The 18,498-nt window shown below is 26.3% G+C and overlaps 1 protein-coding gene across 1 annotated transcript in view; it reads right to left on the bottom strand.

Annotated features, from left to right (window-relative positions):
* The window catches only part of LOC114130181 (acetylcholinesterase), a 40,440-nt gene extending 21,942 nt beyond the window's left edge, over window positions 1-18,498 (bottom strand). Inside the window, exons 1-3 of the mRNA XM_027995086.2 lie at window positions 18,376-18,498; window positions 6,163-6,764; window positions 257-562 (exon numbers count right to left, since the gene is read on the bottom strand). Coding sequence (XP_027850887.2) covers window positions 257-562; window positions 6,163-6,699 — 843 coding nt within the window. The 5' untranslated portion in view covers window positions 6,700-6,764; window positions 18,376-18,498. The remainder of the gene's footprint in view (window positions 1-256; window positions 563-6,162; window positions 6,765-18,375) is intronic.

The following is an 18,498-nucleotide window of genomic DNA, read 5'->3' as shown; positions in this document are numbered from 1 at the left end:
TTGATCGTCAAACGATTGTGAACATAATAATAAAAATATTAATAAATATTAATATTTTTTTAATAATGGGTGTCTCACATTGAATGGGTTAAATTAACCTGGTGCAACATTTTATTTTTTGATCTTCCCTCTTATTGACTCATTTAGATAATAAACTAGAATACTGTGGTCTCACAACGAGTCCAATAAGTGGTGACTTCTGATTTAACATTACAATATATGAATAATGTACACACGTCAATAATAGTTGACTTACTGATCCACCGCCTGCTGATTCACCAAATAATGTAATTGTCTCTGGATCAGCTCCGAAAGCTGCTGCGTTTTCTTTGATCCACTTGATAGCCAGCGCTTGATCCCATAATCCCATATTGCCAGGCGCGTCATCGCTATCCTCAGGGAGCTCGGGCGTTAAATACAATGAACCAAATGCCCCAAGCCTATACTGCATTGAGGCAATCATTACATCGAACGTAGCCGCCAATAAATCGCCGTCATAGATATCTAATGTCGAAGTACCGGACATATAACCTCCACCATATATCCAAACTAGTACTGGTATCTTTAAGACAAATAAAACATAAACATTATAGTAAATCGATTAAATAAAAAAAAACTTTGAAACAACACGAATCGGATTGCTATCAAACATATTTTAATAACCATAACTTGTGCTACGAGATCGAAATTTTATAGTTATGTAAATTTATATTTTACGCAAAGGCACGTGGCTTTTGAACGGTTTTAGCTTAAAGATTTTAACGTCAGAGACTAGGTAGTAATAATAATTACATTATACTATGAATGCAAATGAATACAAAATACGTGACAAAATAGATTTACTTATATGTGATAAATGAATTATTAGTTTTAACGCAAAACTATAATTGAATTTATGATATTAAATAAATTTTTGCAAAAATAATAATAACATTGGCATTTAATTTTAATAAAATTTAAGTATATAAAATATTCCTTTAAGTACTAAAATCAGCTATCAGTTTATTATAATACGCTAGTGTTATAATATGAAATATAAAAAAAAAGTTTTTATTTCAAATCTAAATTTGGGTTTAAAAATGTCACGATTCACAAAATAATTTTAGGTTTCCATTCTTCTTAATCTTTTTAAAAATCTATTCATTAAAAGCTTATGTAACAAGGTAATGGGAGTTATTATTTTACGACGAGTTAAAATCATCTGACGTTGATGTATTGTTTGAGCTGTAAAGCTGTAAAGTTCATAAACAATGGAACAGAATATAATATGTTGTATAATTTCAAAATGCATATCACTTTGTAGTAAAAAAAACATGAATATAAAGCTTTGAGGTAGACATGTTTAGGGGACCATTAACTTGCTATTGATTCGTTAAATGTTTAATGGCTGTTTGTGCGAACCGGCATAATTATACTCCCTGCATTTATCTGATTTATATAGTCAACAGACAATAGCCAGTGTAGTGCATGTATGTTCTATTTTATTAGGCTGTTTTTAAAAAATAATTAGTAGTATTCTACACGCCATTATAATTAAAAAACTGAAAGTATTCTGTACAGGAATCAACCTTTACAACATCATATTATGATAGGTAATAATTAGGACTATCGCTTATAACAGTTTGTCAATTATTAATTCAAATAAATTGCGCGTATAAGAGAACAAAGATCGCAAATAGTGTTTAAAAAAAATAAATATTATATTTTTTATCTATTCTCCGTACAAAACATATTACTACCGATGTTTGTGATAATATATTTAAATATCAATATAAAAGTTAACTTTACATGGCAAATTTAAATATTTAAATACTACTCTTATTTATCTATTCTGAGCTAAGCGATAATACGAGTAAGTGCATAGTGTATAATGTTTTTATTATCTTTTTTTTATGTGTTTAAAGGCATTGATAATTTTTTTACAGCAATAAAAAAGTGTTAATTGTATCAACTTCGTTTATCGTTTCTGATAAGAAAAATAGACTTTGTATTAATTGACGAATATCATGGTGGGATGCGAGTGGGTGGTGTGAATGTGTGATCTTTTCTAGAGGCACAGCTGCAATGATGCCATTCCTTGCGACTAAAAATGTTTTTATTAACGTTAAGTTAGTATATGATAGAATAATACCTACTATATTATATTATTACTATGTTATATCTAATATATTATTTAAGTCTACATTATTATTCTACATATATTATTTCCATTTTAGTTCTGACTGTTGTCAATTATGTAAGGTTTTATTATTTCATGGAAATAAAAAGACTAAAATCGCTATTTGTCAGTAAAAGGTATAAAAAAAGAATAGTAAAAAAATTATTGCACCATAACATCATGTAAGTAAAATAGTTGAATTATATTCTAATTGAAATATTTCAAAATTGAACTAATAATAAGTAATAAATAATAATAGCTTGTATATTTAATTTTTTCACAAATACTAAGTTTAAAAGAAATTCATAACTTTTGTATTTATAAAATGATGATGTTATAAATCTTTAAAAATATAAATACAGTTTATAAAAAAATAAGTCTAGTTAAAATAATTAATTATGCCTCAATAATATAAGTTTTATAAAAAAATTTCTGACCAAATTACTATTTTCCTGTCGCAGCTGCATGGTGAAATTTTAAATTTTAAAATATTAGTTTAGTGAGACTTATTTGATCTCAGTTGTTGATTTTGACAATGACAATTAAGTTGTTTGAAAATATTTGGCTTTCAATATATTTATTGATTTTTATTACAAATAAAAAATTTATGATTTAGGTAATATTCGGCAAAAAAACATTGTATGATTAAAAATATAATATTCTTTCTGATTCTTGCCAAATTTCAACAATATCATGACTTAGTCTGATCAAAGTATTGTTACGAATTTTTAATTGAATATGTATGGAAATTATTACGGTTGATTATTTAAATTCCTAAAACTTCCAAATTTAAGACAAGGTTTTTCCTAAGTTTTTTTACTTGTTTAAATAAAAAACTTTGTTATTTAAATAATAAAAAAAAAATAATAACAATTTTAATTATTTTGTTGTAATTCAAAAACTATCACTCGCAAGGACTTTAAACTTTTCACCATTATGTATATATTTTATGTACTATTTATTCTACACAATTAAATTTCAGAAATAGTTAGATTAATTTTAATTATAACTTATATTTATATAATCATTATATCATGAATTTATTCACGTTTTCTATGCGGTAAGTCACCACATCAGTTTTGACGTATAAGTTAATAATAGCTCATAAAGTAATAAAATTATAACTAAGAAATAATATTACAAATCATAATAGTTATTAAATAATAGGTAATTTATTATATAATATATTATGCGATTCAATTTTAGAATAAAATCCACCTAGTAAAATCTAGTTTAATTGTTAATACTGATCGAAAAATAAATAACAAATAGCAATTAAAGTATTATATAATAAAAGAAATATATTATACTGACAGACTGTTTCCACTCGGAATTGTTTTTTATCATATACATTATACAACTATTAATCATTGAATTAAAATTTAACACATCCATTACAGTGACGAGGTACACTCAACACCCGCTATACCGCAGAAAGGAAGTCACTTCCTCGACTTTTTTCAAAATCGATTAAATGTCATATAATCTCGATTATTTAATGAAAAGTTTAAAAATGCGTTATAGTTTCCTAATTTCTAAACTAGATAATTTTTTGCTCATAATTTAATGGCAGATGTAGAATCTTTTTACAAAGTTATTATCAACGTATATTTTGGTAATATTTTTCAATAATTCAACAAAGCATTGACTTAAAATTTCATCACAAAATAATTGTCTATTATAATTTAAAAAGTTAAAGCTCGATCGTCAATCATAGATGTAATAAAATATATATTTATATGAGCAAAACGATTGTTATTTCTGTTATTTAAAAATATGACGAGTGATAAAATTTATTACACTTTACTTTATCTTCGATTAAATATTTAATGTATTATAGTATATTATTTAATCGATGAATTTGTAATCACTGTGAATATACGTATAAATATGCAACAGATAGAAGAAGTTTCTTCTTGTCAGTTTAGATTTTTAATCAACTTGATCGTGCACGGGGGAAAAAACGTAACAAGTAGACGAAATGACGAATCTATTAGTGTAGTCGTGAATATAACAAGGCGTATATAGTAATAACATAAACGAGCAATGTTCGTCGTACCCAATTTGATATTTTATTAAAACGTTCTATACATACATGCATATATATATATATACTGTCGTTGCACGCATTCTCACGTGACACGACATAATTGCACACACGAATATTATATTGTAGCAAGAGATTAGATGGAAAAACAGAGTCTTAACGAAGGGAGTTTGAGATATAAAAAGCTATCGAAATAAAACGAGGGAAAATATAGATGAAAAATACGCTTGTTTCCTCTTCTTGTGATTAAATATTATATAATATTGTGACTGCATATTATGTAATACAGCGCAAAAAATACGACAGGTATATTATGCGTCTCAGTATTAGTGACTTGGACAGTTAGACGTCAGTCTGATATCTTATCAACATGGATCACTTCCGTTCAAAACAAAATATGTTATATTATTGTGGTGACAGTTAATCCGAAGCTGCTAATACGTTAATATTAAATTTAAGGGAAAATGGTGGTTGATTAAAAACAATATTTTAATGATTTCCCGTCTATTGTTTGAACAATTTTGAACAAAAATAAGAATTGGTTGAACTACATATCAAATCACAAATGTTTATTTTTATTTTAACCATGATTAATAAATAAAATACGTAAAAGTAAAAAATAAAAAGTACTAAACCAATGTAAACCGAAATAATGACATATAAATAAAATTTAATCAAAAATCACATTTTAAGTTGACAATTATATGGAGATAATTATTATAATGCTTACCATCGCTAAATTTGGAGCTATTTATTTTTATTTACTTAATTCAAACTTGGTAAAAAAAATTTCAAAGATTCAAGGCCAAAAACATATTTTTTATTTAAAGCTTTAACGAAATGCTATATTGATGGATGTTTTCCATCTAAAACCAACCTAAATAGTTGTGCCAACTTCAAAAAATTATTTGTTGTTAATAAATTTTTTAAAAATCATTTTAAAATTAAAATTTAAATTTTTGGCTATTTTTTATTTTTTTGGTCGTTTAATTTACCATGCTATATATTTTCAAAATAATCTAAAAATGGTTCTAAAATTTTTTCATTTTTTATACTACATAATTATTTTCAATTAAAATATTATGTAAGTAAGATCCTTAGGTACAAATGCTATAATTAGTAAAATGGAAACATTTTAAAATTAAAAAAGAAAACAATACGTTGATAAAAGTATTCTGTACTAACTAAATATCTAAATGCAAATAAAGTTTTAATCAAAAGGGGAAAGAGAAATGATCCCAAAATATTGCACTATTAGTATGTATCGCAATTGTTAATATTAAATTAATATAATTTAAATACAATTTCGAAGGCTAGGTCAGATAGAAAGGCCTATGATTGGCTTGCAAAAATAATAAAATGTTGTTTGATAGTAAAAATTAATATCTCAACTATTCTCAAGTATAAATATCTTTATAGGACATAGGTACAACTATTTGATAAAATCTATAAGAATATACATAGGTCAAAGTTAGTTTGTCAATTTACATTATACACATATAATATTTCATTTGTATGTGTTACTGAACCTATTTAGTGGATGTGACTTGAGAAATTTACATTTTTTTTTCAAACCACCATAAAAGGACCACACCTATAATATACAGGGTACAATTAAAATTAATTGTTTTATACTGTCGTTATTTTTTGTTGTATCACTTTTATTATTATTTTTTTTTTTTTTGACGGAGAAATGTCAAATACGGAAAATCGCTGGACAGAAAAACGGTGACTGGGAAATGTATTAATGTATTATGCGAATCTGTCCATAAATCAAATTAGTTACTTAACTAATGAACGTGAATCGATCATTTTTGAATTGATATAGCGTCTTAAGGTTAGCTCCCTCCCTCTTCCGACCCCCGCGGCCTGCCGTTATGTGAGCGTTCACCCCCGATCATCTGAATGCGTTATATCTAACGTTACGAGTACAAGACGTGTTCTGCAGGTTACTCACCTTGGCATGATGTGCGTTATTCGAATGGTGCCTGGTGCGCTGTTTCTTCGGTATCCAAATATTCAAGTATAAGCAGTCCTCGGAGAGCTTGGTGTTCGGGTTCCACATCTCTTCGCCAACGAACCCGGGAAAGTACTCGTACCGCTCTTGGTAGCACGTATTCGGCAATCTGGTGGCGTTCAGCACACCCGTCCAGGGATCGACCGGCACCGGGCGCCGGAACCTGAGCTGACCCACCGGTGGCTTGGCGAACGGTATGCCCGTGTACACTCGCACTTCGCGGTTTGCAATTATTTTCGTGTACCCCTGCACCAGACCGGTGCTGGTCACCACCACCGGGATCTCGTCGGTGTCGTCGACCGCCGACCCGCCACCGCCGCCGCCACCTGCACCACCGCCACCAGCGCCGCCGGCACCGCCTCCACCGCCTCCGCCGCCGCCAGCGTCTGCTCCACCATTGGACGAAGGTCGTCCTAGGACGGCCGAACAGCACAGCAGTAACGTTACTGCACTGGTGTAAACGCAATCGACGCTCATTTTTCTAAGTATTATTGTGCTCACGTTGGTGTCCTAGCTGCAGTAACAGCAAATACGCGTGGGATCTAGAAAATCAAATATAAAACGTTTATAGTAAACGAGAGAAAAATACTGTGAAAATGCAATCGACGTTGGTTATATATTATAATGCGACGCTAATTTTTATTGTATTGAAAATCACGAGATTAAACATTATATATAACTTGTAGTCAATCTATTAGAAATATTTAAACCGTTAATGAACCATACTACATTATTAAATATTATGCCTAACTTTTTTTTAAAAAAAAGTTCATATTTAATTCAAATATAAATCATATATTATTATTTCTATGTAAATTTCTAATACAGTTCTTTGAATACATCGGGTATAATTTATAAAATATTTTCGTGGGTCGTAACAGTTAGTCTTTCTATCATATTATCTAATCTTTTTCATACATTTCACAATAATTAAATACATATGATTTAAATAGTCTTGATATTATAATATTGTTTAAATATACTGAAAAAATCACATTTTCTACTATAGTATGATGTAAAATTCTATTACAATTTAAATATAATACATTTATTTATCGTAAACAAACTTTTTGTGAAGTGAAAACTAAATTCAATACTAAAATATCAAGTGTGTGCTTTTGTATTTACTTAAGTATAAAATAGTGAATAGTTTATAACCAATTTGAATATGAACTTTTTTTGAAAACATATAACGTTCAATAATATAATACGATTCATTACGTAAATATTCGTACTTGTATTCGCAATACATATAATGATTGAAAAAAAACACATAGTTTATTGTTACCAATATTATTTTTTTATATGGTTTTTTTATTTTGATATAGAAAATTTCGTTTCATTTCAATTCAATTTTTCATGTTTTATTATATGTAAAAACCAATAAGATATGTTTACATTTTTAAAATAAACTTTCGTGTAACCTATTTTCGGTTTCATTTAATAACTTAAATTACATTATTATTTTATTTATTCGAATTCATTGTTTTTGAAAAATGTTTTTTTTTTTTTTGTAGAAAATTTTTAAAATTTCAACAAAAAAGTACTTAAAATGTTCAAAAAGGTTTGTTTTTCAAAAACACACTTTGATCTAATGGTCAATGACTTATGAGGTACCTAACTAGTTTTGAAACTATAGGTTTTGTTAATGGCTTTCACGTAACAATATAATTCTCTCTTGAGCCATTAGGGCAGTTTCATCCACTTGTATTTCGCTTAACCCTAAATTACCCAAGTCGTTAATAAATATTTAAAATGATATTGGCGAAAGTACTATATCTAAATACGAACATACTTGAGATAAGCCAACTAGCCAACCACCATGACTCTTTAGTTTTATCTACTGATTCGTTCTGTCTTACTATTCCATGCATTATCATAAAACATAAACATTTAAATTAAGTGCACAGCACGATCGATCATCATTATAAACAATGAGCTGATTGTGTGCTATTATACATGCCAAACATGAATAGGTAATGTATTCAATGTATTATATATTACATAAAAGGTTAATAATAGTGATTTTGAAATTGATTTGATATAATAAAATCTTCAGATACATTCAAATGTATAATATTATGATTTAAATTTTATGAGGTACTTTATTTGTGTAACGCGTTAGTATATATATAATGATATACTAATAACTGGTCTATCATTTTCGTACAAATTTGTAGTGGCCCTTCGATTTCATAAGATTATTATTATAATTTTTATGTGATTTGTGCACTGTAGGTGCTTATCACTGAGAGATAAATGCGGGGTTTTAGGACAGTATGTCCGAGAAAAATATGTTTAATAATATCACAAAAAAATAGACTTAAATTTAAAATTAAAAATATATATTTTACTAACGTTCTATTATTATTGTTTTTTATGTAGTCGTGTTGATTATACAATTTAATACATAGACAATGACAAGTACTACTAAATAAATTTATAATGATTAAAGGCATTATATAAATGTCGAATATATTATGTATTAATGTATATAGATCATTCGTTGTTTTTCCAGAATAGTTTTTAAGTTTTAAGATATGTATTGAAACGTAATAATTATTCTGTCTATATTTTGGATGTATATAGTTGTTAATGCATATATTATTATTAATATTTCTTGACACACTTCATTCTTCTAATAATCGGTTCACGGCTTGTTGTTTAATTTTTGTATGGCCCAGACATTACTTGAATTATAATTTGATGTATGCCATTTTTTTTATTTTATATAGTTAATCTAAAAACTTTCATATATTAGGGTGATAGTCTAGACAATTAAAAGTTTTTGAAATATAATATTATAATATGTATATTTCTACTGCATTATTTGAATGTTTTATTTTTACACATTATTTTATTGTAAACAATGGTTGTAATGAGGAAAATTTTATTACGCACTTTTTTTAGGACTTAAAAATTATGGGTTTTTTCGAACATTCGGTCTTGAAATTGAATAATGCTGTGTTAACTAATATTTATTTGAGGAAATATTGTTTGTATTTCAAGTGTTATAGAAATAATATGCTCTGGTGGAAGCGCAAGATGTGCCCAATATTGTGTTAATCACATCATGTTTTACCACAGACGGAGATGTGCAAAATATATTGTATAATATATTTTATATGATAATATATAGTTATAATATAACGCCGATGAAGAATCACGTAAAAATATATTACGATGTTATCGGATATTATATTATAATACCTATGTAGTTTGGTACTTCCTTCCTTTTTAGAATTAAAAAAAATAATTTTATATGATACCTGACAGATTGGAATAATTAAAATATCTAATGGGATAGGTATACCGATATTGAATAATAATAAAAATTAAAAATATTTTATACAACGCATCATACGAGTTTTATTATTATATTATTTATTTAATTGACTATAGATAGTAGTGATTGAATCATAAGTACCTATAATTATATTTTATATATTAAAATAACTAATATGATAAAATTAATAAAGTTTAAAAAAGATTTATAAAATAGAACTTTATAAAAATTGTTTTGAATTCATTTTTTGTTATAAAAAAAAAATCGACTTTTTATAAATGTTTGTGCTCGTAAGTATTTTTCATTTATATTAAAGAAATTAGATTTTGTTAAGTGTGAAACAAGTTTTCTTCAAGATATTATTATGTAGTACCCAACAATTTTAAATTTAGTAAAATGTTGTAAAAACTTTTTAAAGAACTTGATTTAAAGAAAAAACGAAAATAATTATTTATATGCAAATTTATCTTCCAATAAAATAATATGGCATGTGATAAAAGTAAGTCCAAAATTTAATTACCCAATATCCTAAATTAATTTTAGTTTAAATACGTTTTATAAAATGTAAATAATACACATATGCGAGTATATTACATGAAAATGAACATGAAATGTGCTTAACTTAATTTATTTTACGACGTTCCAACATAAAAGGAATTAATATTATAGGTAGTTAAATTATCAAAGTCTTTATAGCCATAGCTGTGATTGGCATGCACTTAAACTTATTTTGTATTTTTGTTTGTCTTAAAATTTTATTTTTGCACTTATAGACACACAGTATGTGTACGGAAATCATATGTTTATGCGAGAAGACTATTTTAAAGAAAACCACCTACACATATCTATAAATAAATAATATATAAATTACAAAGTACAAGAGTTGTCAATATATAAGAAAAACATTTCAACCACTAATGCTACCATATAATAATTGTACTCGCATCATAAAATTATTGATTTGCTGCCTCTTATATCGGTTTTGGCTTTCACCCAATTGACCTTTGCACTCATTTTTTTATATACACATACTATATGCTCTCATTTCATGTTAACGCTTATATATATATATATTATATTTGGAAGCAGTCTTATAACACTTTAGAGCATTTTCATGGCATCAAACACATTCAACAATCATTTTGACAAGTATATAATTTATAAAATGTCTTACATTAATTAATTGCATAGCTAAATAAAGTAGTTATTGAAATCAACACATTTTATTTGTTTATACAAAAATGAATACGACTTTAAACCTAGCATGCGATTTTTAATTATTAATTTATTAATTATTAAAAGATTTTGAACTATTTAATTTTTTTAAGTCGTCGTTTTATAACTATTACACATTTTTTTATAACAATAATAGGTATATAGCAAAATATTGTGGCCTGTAGTGACTTGCAGTTAATTTTAGTTCACTTTAGTTAAATGTTTATTGAATGTTATTAAAATTGTTATAAGTGATATATAAATAAAAGCGGCATGAATTTTCACAAGTATCAATACCTACACAAATGGTAAATTTATTATATATTATAAGTAATAATTAAAAAGTCGGCAAGTGGGTACCGCTCTGCTGTACATTAGGGGGTGGGGTAGACCTCGGACTAGGGTAGATTAAATTTGAATGCAATGATAAGTATCATTGTATACGAAAAACGATTCTGAACGGAGATGATTTGTCAGTCTATAATATATTATAATTAAATATTGTCATATATTCTATTTTGAAACAAATATTCCGATTTCATAAAAATTTAAAACTCAAACGCTCAAAACATTTTTCCTATAATGACTCTTAAAATTTTCTCTATAGCTTTTTGAAGCAAAACTTATGGAAAATCTTGTATTAAATTTTCTACTCTTAGCTACCTATACAAACAATTTTATGAATTTTGAACTACAAAATAATTTGCAAATATTCATGATTTTGACGAATTTTCGTCAAAATTTGAACTTCAAATGCTAATAAAAAAAAATTGTGCCTATGTATTCTTATAATTTTTTAATCACTATAATAATAACTTATGAGGATTTTTGTATTAAATTTTCAAGTATTTTGATAGGGCCAAAAAGATTTTATCGACACATAAAAAAACAATTTTCAGAAAAATTGAAAATTTCAGTTGTCTATAAGTAGCTCAAAAAAAGTCAAAATATTTTGAAAATTAAATCACGTAAAGAAAACGCGAATCTTAATAACTGGTAAAATTTTCAAGTATCTACGACTTATACTTTTTGAATAATAACAAATATTTAAAATCGTTTGAGGATAAATCGTTATCGTTACGCTATTTCGTTAAAATTTAAAATTCAAACGCACTTAAAATTTTTCCTATAATGATGCTTCGAGTTTTCTCTATAGATACTTGAAGGCAAACTTATGGAAAACTTAGTGTTGTATTTTTAATCCTTAGTTATAAACACAAAAAATTTTATGATTTTTCAACTTCAAATAATTTGCAAATATTCATAATTTTGACGAATTTTCGTCAAAATTTGAACTTCAAATGCTAATAAAAAAAAATTGTGCCTATGTATTCTTATAATTTTTTAATCACTATAAGAATAATATATGAGGAACTTTGTATAAAATTTTCAAGTATTTTGATAGGGCCAAAAAAATTTTATCGACCCTTCAAAAAAAATTTTTCAGAAAAATTGAAAATTTCAGTTGTCTATAAATAGCTCAAAAAAACTCAAAATATTTTGAAAATTAAATCAAGTAAATAAAATGCCAATCTAAATAACTGGTAAAATTTTCAAGTATCTACGACTTATACTTTTTGAATTATAACAAATATCAAAAATCGTTTGAGGCTAAACCGTTATTTAACGCGGTTTTGTAAAAATTTAAATTTCAAACACTCATAAAAATTTTTTGTCTGAATCCGGTAGAGTTTTTTTTACAGATATTTGAAGAAAAATGTATGGAGAACCTTGTACCAAATTTTCAAAACTTAGTTATAAAAGAAAAAAATTTTATGATTTTTCAACTTCAAAATTACTTGCAAATTTTCGCGTTTTCGACAGATTTCGTAAAAATTTGAACTATAAACTCTTATAAAAAAAAATTGTGACTAACGATTTTTAATTTTTTTTAGCTACAATAAAAACAACTCATAAGGAACCTTGTATTAAATTTTCAAAACTTTTTGGTCATCCAAAAATTTTTTATCGACACTTTAAAAAAAATTTCTCAAAAAAATCGAAAATTTCAGTGGTCTATAAATAACTCAAAAAAAGTCAAAATTTTTTGAAAATTTAACTATATACAGATACCACTGACATTAACATTTGGTGAAAATTTCAAGTATTTTCAGTGATTAGTTTTTGAATTACAACCATAAAAAAAAATCGATTTGGTCGAAAACTGGTTTTGCGTAAAAATTGCCGTTTTTCCGTCATTTTTTTTTGTTTTTCTCGATTTTTTTGAAAACTGTTGGAAAATGTTAACTTTTTACCTCTATAATGCACCAAGGATATTCACTTTTACATCGGAAACCACCCCCATTGTTTGAAATTGGAGCATTATTTCGACTAGTTATGCTGTACACAGACACAAAAAAAAAAAAAAAAAACAAAAAAAAAAACATACATCATTGTAAAATCAATACATTCTTCACTCCGTTCAGAATCTAAAAAAAATAATACACATAGTGCAGGTAGGTACTATTTTAATTAGAAGTAGTTACTAGTTTAAATTATTTAACAAATTTGTCTGATGAAGTGATGTAAACTAAAAATTACTATTTGTTAATTTTATTAATGAAAGTATAATTATAACATATCGTAATAAAAAAATAAAAATATTTTTTTTATTTTTTATTAATACAATTTTGGTTTAATTCAATTTTACCGCTTTAAGTTCGTTAATTTAATTTAACATTTAATAGATTATTTTTAAATAAGTATTTTATTTAATTTAAAACGGTTGCGATTTTTTATAATGTAATAAGTTAAAATAGTAATTTTAATGATTTATTATAAGAAACTATAGAAATGATTTTATCAATATGGTAACATAAATAATCATATATACGGTCATTTTAACAACGCAATTTATTAAACTTTGATAAATGTTCACTTAAACACATTTAAATGTGGTTTATAATATATTATCAAGTCTAGTCTTACGTGTGCGTAGCAAATACTAATTATAACAATGTTTTATTATTCATAAATAATTGGTTATTCTGCCGAAAATGTACAAATAATGTTTGTGTACAGAAAACAAAATGTTAGGGAATAAAAAGACTTTATAAATGCTATTATTCATACCACGAATTGTGCGGAGTCACGTAAATTCGCAAAAGCCGTAAATCGTTTTGGCTGACTTTCGTAAGTCCCGCCGACCATAAGGAGGGTGACAATTAAACCCACAAGGATACACGTGCCCATGGAGAATATAGTGTTTCCTTAACATTATTACATTCTATAGATAATGGATAGTATACGTCAGTTAGAAAAAAAACGAAAAGAGTAAATAGTATACATGTTCGCAAATGAAATGTATACTGCTGTTTAAATCCCAAAAACTGTTAGAAAACATAATTCCACCCTAAATACATTAAAATAGTGGACCGTATAAATTTAATAAATAAAAAAATATAAGAGTATACATTATTTTAATTACATAAACACCAACTGTTTAATATTATTTATTATATGTTAGTTAGGTAAGATTAGGTTAATTAACTTATTTATTATGATTGTAGATATCATACAATTATTATTAGATGCTTGAAAATAAAAAATTAATAGATTTTAGTATGACCAGGCATACATGGTATATTATATATCATAAGGTATTTAAGATATTTACATTAAGTACTTTTTCATCAAATATTCGAATTGTAGTGTAGTTAGGACTAGCAATGCATTATCGTAATAAATAAGTTTAAAAAAACAATTCCAAATTCTAAATTAATTTCTTAAAGAACCTCTAAAAACAAATTATAGTGTTTAATATGAAAAATATGTGAATACTTTACAACACTACTGATAAAAAGATTATAAAAATATACATTATTAAATTGTAGTTTTCATTAGTGAAGATAATCTTATGAACATTCCTCTAAAGTTCTATAAATTCCGAAACGTGTTTGCAATATTTTGTATTTTACATAATTTATCTGTATATTTTATAAGTTATAGGTAGTTTAACTTTAATTAATATCCAAACTTAACCTAAAATTCTTTAGTAAACCCATACAATATTATGATAAACTTACGTTATTATTTATTTGACTTATATGAATATAAATTAATACAAACAAGTTTCAGTTTAATAGCTAAAATTTTGGTTCGATGTATTTTTGTCCTACCTAAAAGTGTATCATAAAGTAACAAAAATAAATTTTCGAAGTATCGTAAAAATATAAATTAAATATACACTTCGAAAATTTAAATTGTTATTAATAATAAGTGTGAATATTTAGTCGTGTGTCAATTAATTTCACAGTTATATCTACCTAAATAAATTATGCATGTATATAATTTTAACGAGCATTTAAATGACTGCCCTTTAATAAATAAGTGTTGTATAAAATATCTTGGTTAGTTAATTAAAGTTTCAAGTTACCAGATTTTAAGCTGATAAAGTACATTAAATTAATGCGATAATAATAGGTTATATATTTTATTATAGGTAATAACATTTTATTTTATGTAAACAATATAATTTAAAACAGATTAATACACAAGTATATATAAGGATAAAATCGAAAATTATTTGCAATGATATAAGGAATTAGTAAGATTAATAGAATTACACTTTGGAAATAATCACCAACCTCGTTTTAATTTGCTCATAGCAAAAAATTTCTTAACGCGTATTTCGCGTCTTAGACTTTTGGCAATACATAGATCGAGTTGATGTTTCAATGATGTTATTTTCTCGTGCCAGTAATTTAGGGTACAGAGACTACTCCAAAAGTTTCAATAGCTTCTATCTTTTAATTAGTAATCGAGTCTACAGTTGGTACTTTTAAGAAGTCATTTCTTTCGACTTTCAGTAGAAACAAGTGCGTAATAAGTAAGTAAAAACTATCAATAACTGCCAAAGAAATTTCAAAAAGCATAGTAGTAACGTAGAGTAGATTAAGATAGTAAGTGCGATTATTACTAATGCGTTCTAATTATTGCGAATAGTACAATGTGTCTCCTCTTATGGTTTCTTTATTAGCTTAATTTAATTGAATATTTAAATTCAAAGTTCCTGTTAACCAATCGTAATTTATAATTTACTAACACTTTTATATTGATAAAAAAGATGTGACAGGTTTTTGTTGAACACCTCAGAAAAATTAAATTAATAGCCGAGATGTGGTTGGACTGATGTAGTTTAACTACATAGGTCGGAGTAATGTTTAGGTACGTGTGATTTGAAATTTGATAATCTTAAGAATATAATCACGGTTATAAAAAAATAATAAAAAAAAATTCTAGAACGTGTTAACCCTTGATTTAAAATTTCAGTTTCCTTTTAATAGCGGAACACATAATATTTAAGTAATTATACTACGAAAAAACCCTCACGTGAAACGTGAAGCCCAAAATCATGTAACTACAGGGCTGCTCTAATAAACAAGTAGATTATTTAAAAGCTACCGCTTAGCTCTAAATTTGAAAAACATGCGAGGTATAATGTGTTAAAAAAAATATCAAAATACCACGTAAATAACAGTTGAGCTGTAATATTTCATTATAAAAGTTAAAAAAATAAAATAAAAACAACTAAAATACAGACGGAATTTTCCAAGTATTTAAGAATTTAAAAAGTAGCTACCTAGCTTATCGTTATAATACGTAATAAATAGGTAGAATAAAGACTTCCCAGAAAATGCTATAATACGCTTGCTCAGTATAAAATAAAAACGAATAGTATTTTTTAATTCATTTAAACTAAAATTTTTAAAATTGTAAATTATGATTTACATCAATCACACAATTATATTTAGATACTCAGATGCATAGATCTAGGTGAGTGACCCACAGTTTTTTCTCAATTTTATGTGGTTCCTATAGGATCCTGTTAATATTTAACACACATAATTACTAAAGACTATTTTTATTTCTATGTTTTTTTTAATTATTTAATTATTATACATAAGACTATCGAATCTTTGTAACATCGTTTCTTATTGTAAAAAAATATTTGTAAATATTAAAAAAAATAAAACTTATAATATAATTTTAAATTTTAAAGTGCTCATAATTTGCTTAAAAATTATAATCTAAAATCGAGCTTATGTGGGGTCCTGAATAATAACTCTTACGTTTACATTTGATAAAAGTCAATTCACTCTAATATTAAAAATAGCAGAGTAAAATAGATTATTCTGAACGCTAAATTTGCGTTAGGGGGTAAGATGAAGACAAGACAACGTCTTCTTAAGAGGTTTATATTTTCATACATTAATTTACATTAATAATGTAGGTACTCAAGTCTCGAATATCCAGCTAATTATTAATGGAATAATCCACCCCTTATAGTAAAAATTATTTCGTTAAGTTTAACTTAAAATTAAAATCGGTGAAAAAACAATTCAAATATTTAAATGTTATTATAAATAGATGCCAAAGTTCATATGGAAAATTAGTATTTTATTATCAAAATATTATATTAATTAAGTAATTTTCTTTTCAAACGGCTTTCTTGTGCATTTATCTAGTGGGTTGATACTAAAAGTTTTGTGATTCTCGTGAGTTAGGCGTAACAGTATTAAGATTCTGGGTACGCCATCGTCATAATTACGACGTTTCTGTATTAGATTCCAGTTTAAGTTTAATTTAATAAAAATGTATTTAATTATTTTTCATATTAGTAAATATCAAAATTAGTAGATACTAATATTAGATTACTGTTTTGGTAACTTAATCTCAGTTTTCACGCTAGTGTGATAAATTCTATATGTCCGACAACCATATCATTTGAAAACTATTATCTATTAAATATGACTATTTATTTGAATATAGGTATATCAAAATTAAGAGTCAGTAAAACAACTTTCATAAATTCCAACCACTAAATTTAGTCAACCGCTTTAAACTTTCCGGCTTTTTACATTTTGATCACATAATATTATATATTTTAGCATAATATAATCGTTTCAATTCATTGAAGTTTTATAATGCTTAATAATTATACTTTATATTAATGTCAACGCGATTTTATGAAGTCAGTTCCTCGGTCGACATAATATATAAACGTAAGGCGCATAAGAATCAATTAAGACTGTCAACAAACCAATTTTCCAACAATGCAATGGCTAAACGTATTGTATTGAAAAATACTTCGAAATCGATGATTATACGTATTTCATTTAGAATAACTTTTTTTTGAAAAAATTGAAACCTACTCGCGTAAAATTATATTTTAGTCGGTAATCAATTACTATTTATTATGATGTGTATTAATGCTATATGATAATAAGATTAAAGAAATTTTAATAAAACTGTCATAGACTCCATCTGATAATATTATTTTAAAAATAACAAAACATAATGTCGAGGCATCAACTAAATAAACTATACACCCTTCGTGTAACCGATCGTGCACTAAGCCATACGATATATTATTATTTGGGTATTATATTACATAATATTATTATTGTCTATAGCGTAATAAATTATATGCTCTGTTAAATTGACGTGTAATAGATATATTTTATTCACTGTAAACGCACGTGCGTTACAAATATTTACACGCGTCGTATTATTATAGTGGCCGTAGGCAAAGTTTTCGTCAATAAAATCGAACGGAGCAGAGTTATCGGCGTAAAATTATTATAATCATTATAAATTATCAATAATATTATTACATTAGAATATTACATAGTATACTATTATTATCATACCTGGATTCAGGGTCGGACTTGACGGGGCACTTGTTGCCTGCGGCCGGGAGCCGGGCGCATCGTAGTCTGTCGGCCGCCGCGGTTATCACTGCCAGCGCCACTGCCGCCGCCGCCACCGCTGCC

This window comes from Aphis gossypii, chromosome 1, assembly GCF_020184175.1.
Source record: "Aphis gossypii isolate Hap1 chromosome 1, ASM2018417v2, whole genome shotgun sequence".
NCBI lineage: Eukaryota > Metazoa > Arthropoda > Insecta > Hemiptera > Aphididae > Aphis > Aphis gossypii.
This window is presented reverse-complemented; position numbering and strand designations above follow the sequence as displayed.